This window comes from Coloeus monedula (genome assembly GCF_965178545.1).
Source record: "Coloeus monedula genome assembly, chromosome: 27".
NCBI lineage: Eukaryota > Metazoa > Chordata > Aves > Passeriformes > Corvidae > Coloeus > Coloeus monedula.
Genome location: NC_138807.1, coordinates 2,649,387 through 2,655,022, shown reverse-complemented (window position 1 = coordinate 2,655,022; position 5,636 = coordinate 2,649,387). Strand labels below are relative to the sequence as shown.

General features: G+C 61.1%; 1 protein-coding gene across 1 annotated transcript; it reads left to right on the top strand.

Moving 5' to 3' along the window:
* Positions 1 to 453: 453 nt before the first annotated feature.
* On the top strand, positions 454 to 2,268 carry LINGO3 (leucine rich repeat and Ig domain containing 3; the record flags this gene model as incomplete). Its single annotated transcript, XM_082298077.1, has 1 exon — positions 454 to 2,268. The coding sequence occupies one exon, from the start codon at positions 454 to 456 to the stop codon at positions 2,266 to 2,268; it is 1,815 nt and encodes a 604-aa protein (XP_082154203.1).
* Between the last annotated feature and the right edge of the window lie 3,368 nt (positions 2,269 to 5,636).

Sequence of the window (5,636 nt, the reverse complement as noted above, 5' to 3'; positions counted from 1 at the left end):
CATCTCTTTGCTCCTGCCCTGCCCTTGGGGTGTCCCTGTGCCCCCCATTACCCCGGGGTGCTCAGGTCCCCTCCGCCCGTGCCTGCACCATCAGGAGCACAGGGAGGGCTGAGCCAGGGGGAGCAGAGGCTCAGGTGTGGGTCTGCAGCCCTGGTTCCTCTCACAAACCTCTGCCTCTGCCTCAGTTTCCCTGTTCCGCTGGAGACTGAGGCTCGTTTACCCCAGCTTTGCCCAGGGCAGGGATCCCCAGGTTGCACAGAAGGTAAAAGGGATCCAGAGGGTTTCCTGGAGGGCCTGGGGCCTTATCAGCCCCATGGGCCATGGCTTGGGGAGCGCTGTCCAGTCTCAGCTCCCAGACAGGCAACCTGTGGGGCCGGGCAGGACTTTGTCCCCGCTGACTCCACTCTCTCTCCGTCACAGGCGCATGGCAGAACGGCAGTGAGCCCCTAGACCATGCCCCACACAATGACATGGTGGCTCCCGGTGCTGGCCCTGCACGTGGTCCTGCTGTCCCCGCGGGCAGGCGCCTGCCCCGCGCGCTGCGAGTGCGCCCCACAGCTGCGCTCGGTGCTGTGCCACCGCAAGCGCCTCACCGCCATCCCCGAGGGCATCCCCACCGAGACCAGGGTCCTGGAGCTCAACAAGAACCGCATCCGCTGCCTCAACCCCGGGGACCTGTCCCCGTACCCGCTGCTGGAGGAGCTGGATTTCAGCGAGAACATCATCTCCAATGTGGAGCCCGGCGCCTTCAGCAACCTGTTCAACCTGCAGACCCTGCGGCTGCGGGGCAACCAGCTCAAGCTCATCCCCCCGGGGGTCTTCACCAAGCTGACCAACCTGACCCTGCTGGACATCAGCGAGAACAAGCTCGTCATCCTGCTGGACTACATGTTCCAGGACCTGCGCAACCTGAAGAGCCTGGACGTGGGCGACAACGACCTGGTGTACATCTCCCAGCGCGCCTTCTCGGGGCTGCTGGGCCTGGAGCAGCTGACCATTGAGAAGTGCAACCTGACCTCCATCTCGGCTGAGTCGCTGTCCTACCTCCAGAACCTGGAGGTGCTGCGGCTCCGGCACCTCAGCATCTCTGCGCTGGAGGACCAGAACTTCAAGAAGCTCTACAACCTCCTGCAGCTGGAGATCGACAACTGGCCGCTGCTGGAGGAGGTGTCCCCCACCAGCTTCCAGGGCCTGAACCTCACCTCGCTCTCCATCACCTACACCAACATCACAGCTGTGCCCGCCGCTGCCTTGAGGAACTTGGTGTACCTGCGGTACCTCAACCTGTCCTACAACCCCATTAGCACTGTGCTGAAGGGCTCCTTCAAAGACCTCATCCGGCTCCAGGAGCTCCACATCGTGGGCGCTCTCCTGGTGTCCGTGGAGCCGCAGGCTTTCTCTGGCCTGAGACAGATCCGGCTGCTCAACCTCTCCAGCAACTTCCTGTCCACGCTGGAGGAGAGCACCTTCCACTCGGTCAACACGCTAGAGACGCTGCGGGTGGACAGGAACCCCCTGGCCTGCGACTGCCGGCTCCTGTGGATCCTGCAGCGCCGGAAGACGCTCAACTTCGACGGGCAGCAGCCCATGTGCTCCTCGCCTCCCGAAATCCAGGGCAACGCCCTGCGCGACTTCCCGGACTCGGTGCTCTTCGAGTACTTCACCTGCCAGAAGCCCAAGATCCGGGATCGGAAGCTGCAGCACGTGACGGCGCGGGAGGGGCAGTCCGTGTCCTTCCTGTGCCGGGCCGACGGGGAGCCCGACCCCTCCATCGCCTGGGTGTCCCCCCAGCACCGCATGATCACCACCCGCAGCACGGGGCGGGCCACGGTGCTGCCCGGGGGCACCCTGGAGATCCGCTTCGCCCAGGTGCAGGACAGCGGCACCTACATCTGCATCGCCAGCAACGCCGGCGGCAACGACACCTACTTCGCCACCCTGACGGTCAAGGGGCGCCCGGCCGACGGCGCCCACCACGCCAACCGGACTTTGTACCTCAGCGACTTCAACGACACCTTCCACAACGACACCCAGGTCTTCTTGAAGTTCACCTTGGACCTCAAGACCATCCTGGTCTCCACAGCCATGGGCTGCATCACCTTCCTGGGCGTGGTGCTCTTCTGCTTCCTCCTGCTCTTCGTCTGGAGCCGCGGCCGGGGGCAGCACAAGAACAACTTCTCCGTGGAGTATTCCTTCCGCAAGGTGGATGGTCCCACCACCACCACCGGCCAGGGAGGGGCCAGGAAGTTCAACATGAAGATGATTTGAGCCTCTCCCAGAGAACCGTTGTCATGGCCGCGGCGGGACGGGGCCGGCAGGGCTGTGGGAGCACCGGCCGTGTCCCGGAGCTGGCAGCGTGACCTTGCTGTGCTGGGATGTGGCTGGAGACAGCGGTGCCACAGGCCAGCAGGGTCGGAACTGTGGGGACCTCAGGGTCGGGGAGGGATGACCCCAATGTCCTGGCCCCATGGAGAGCCCTCAGGGCTCAGGGGCCGTCCCAGGGGCTCCCGATGTAGCGAGGTTTTTGCTACCAACTATGCATTTCTCGAGCCAAAAGATCAGCAGCGTTTGGGCCTGGGAGAAAAATGCTTCCTGGTTTTTTTCCCCCTCCTTCCCTTTTTTTCTAAGGGACTCTTCAAAAAACTTTCCTGGTAGTTGTTTATGGTTCTTTTCTTGGTGTTGGTTGGGGGTTTTGGTCCAATTTTTTTTTTTTTTCTTTTTTTAAAATGAATTTCCAAGAGAAATGTCTTCCGGGGCAATGCGGGACTGGGGAGGTTGTGCCGAGCTGGGGGGGTCCCCCAGCCCCTTGGCAAAGACAGACCCCCCCCCCCCCCCCCGGGCACAGATGTGCCTTGAGAGCTTCCCATCTGTGGATTTAAGACCCAGCATCTGCCAACGTGGGTGCCCAGGGACGCTCCGGCACAAGCAATAATAACCCCCCAGGGCCGGGCTCTGAGGAGGTGTCAGCGAGAAGAAAAAGGGAAATAAAAAGACGAAATGAGGCCAAGATAGTTAAAATCGGGAAGAGCAGCCCCAGGGCGAGGCAAGGCCCCATCTCTGCACCCGCCTGAGGGGGGTTGGGATTCCTGCGGGTTCAAAAGGCACTTTTGGGTTCATTTTCTTTGAGTTGCAAAGTCGAAGTCTGCAGGAGAGCAGGACCTGGCTCGTCCTGTGCAGGGAGACCCTACAGCCCGGGGAAGAAGAGGAAGGAAAAGCTGGGAACAAGCAGTCCTGGAGAACATCCTGGCTGACACCTCCACCCCGGATCCTGCACCCTCCGGCGCTGAGGACCACGGGTCAATGTCCCCGGGGCTGCTCCCTGCTGCCACAGGGGCGGTTCCTGCCTTCCCATCCCACCCCTTCCTAGGCTTTGCCCTGGCAGCTCAGGGCGTGGATTTTTGTGTGTGGGAGAAGGAATGGAGCCAGAATGGAAGAGCCTGGATGTGACCTGGAGGATCCAGGGAGTTCATTGCTTCCTCCTCCTCTTTCTCCTCCCATGTGCACCCTGGGGGTTGCTGCAGGTCCCACCTCTGTCCCCGTTCCTGCAGGGACGTTCCCCACCTGGATGTCCCTTCTCCAGCCAGTGATGGTCAGGCTGGGAGCTGGAGGGGACAGCTGCCCATCCCCTGACTGGCATCCCGGAGTGGCATCCGAGGGGTTGGGAGCTTTGTGGGCCACAGGTGGCTGCTCAGAACATCCCCCCAACCTTGTCCTGCTCTCACAGGGTGCCATCCATCCATCCATCCATCCATCCCTCCATCCCTCCATCCATCCATCCATCCATCCATCCATCCATCCATCCCTCCATCCATCCATCCCTCCCTCCCTCCATCCCTCCCTGCCGTGGGTCCGGCCGTCCCCGTGGCCCCGCATGCCCGGTGCCCCTCGCCCCCTGAGCCGTGCATGCCGTGTCCCACCAGGGTCCTGTTTGGTGTCTGGGGTGTTTTTTAACCTTGGGATGGGGGTGGGAGGGCAGGGAGGGGGTCGGGCACAGACCCCCACAGTGGGAGCAAAGGGCAGTGCAGAGCTGGCCCAGTTTTCTATGTAACGAGCATGTGAGATGTATTTGTGAGCAAAACAAAAAAGGAAAAAAAAAGAGGGACTTTTGTGGCTCTTTTGGGTTTTTCTCCCCCTTTCCTTCCTCATGTGCCTCGATAAGAAAAGGCAAAATCAGTGGGCAAAGCCTGAGCAGGACCTGGAAAGGGCAGGAGCACCAGAATTCTCACCTTTGTGCGCTCCAGAGCTGCTGCGACCTGGGAAGCCCCTGGAATTCCAGCAGAACTTCCCCCTTCCCGAGGCTCTGCTGGGATTTGCAGCCCCTGAGTCCATCACCACCATCAGCCCCACAAACCCCATAACAAACAATGGGAAACCACCTCTCAGAGGGTGCCAAAGTCCATATTAATAACTAATAAATGATTAATGCACTTGTGCTAACAAACCGCTGCTGCTATTAATCGATTATTAATTATTAATGCGGTGTTTATAAGGATATGCCAGAAGTGGAGAGTGCAAAGGCAGCACCTCAAGTCCTGCTTGCAGGGAAATTGGGGTTTGGGGTGGGGTTAACAGGAGTCACACGAGAGTGCACAAGCACACACGGAGCCAAATCCCTCGGATGGGGCTGGAAAACTGAGCACTGGGAGCCTGTGCTGATGTCTCCTGGGGAAACCGAGGCACAGAGGGGCACTTGCAGTGGGGCCGTGGGGCAGGAGCCAGTGGGGAGGGGGAGATGGTTCCTCCTCCCCAGAGTGACCCTCCCAGTGCCCTTCCCCAGCCCCAGGGCACAGCCTGGCCCCCCCAAGGCCACCCCTGCCCAAGGCTGTCCCCACCACGGGCTCAGCCAGCCCGGTGTCCCCTTGTCCCGCTGGCCGGGGGACACCTGTCCTTGTGTCCCCCTCACCCCCAAACCCCCCGTGTCCCTTCTCCAGGCTCAGCGCCTGCCCTGCTCCCCTGCCAGCCCCCAGTCCCGGCTCTCCCAGCACGGACTGGGCTGCACTGGGAGCAGCGGGGCGCTGGAAGCAAAGCAATGCCTCCATCTGCTGGAGAAACGGGCCCTGGGCCTTTCCAGCCCGAAATTCCATCCCCCACACACTCCCTGGGGTCCGGGGGACTCCCAGCGCCCACCCCAGGGCACGGGGGCGGGGGACCCTGGTTGCCAAATAACCGGGAAGCCGCAGCCCCCCCGGGCTGGGCAAGAGCTGCCGTGGGAGGAAAGAGGAAATTGGGGTTTTTCTCTCGTTTCCTGCTTCAAAATGCATTTCATGGCACGGGGAGGTGAAGGGTCGGGGTTACAGCTCCGTAACAGCTCCCAAGGGTGTGGGGGCACCGTGGGAGCCAGGACCGACCTCTCCTGCTCCTTTTGGGGATGAGCTGCAGGGTGGAGGTGCTGAGGGAGCACCCAGGGGGGTTCAGTGCCCGAGGGATCCCCCAACCTGCCCCGAGCCGGGCATGGAGCACCCCCACAGCACCCACGGGCTGGTGAAGAATGTCGTGGAAAAAAACAGCGAAAAATAAAGACAGTGAGAAAACTGCAATTTTCCAGCAGCTGCCTTTAAAGATCCTATCTCCCACTGGGAAGAGAAACCAATTTCCTTACAAACCAAAAAGGCTGGAGCTGAGAAAAGCTTCCCTGC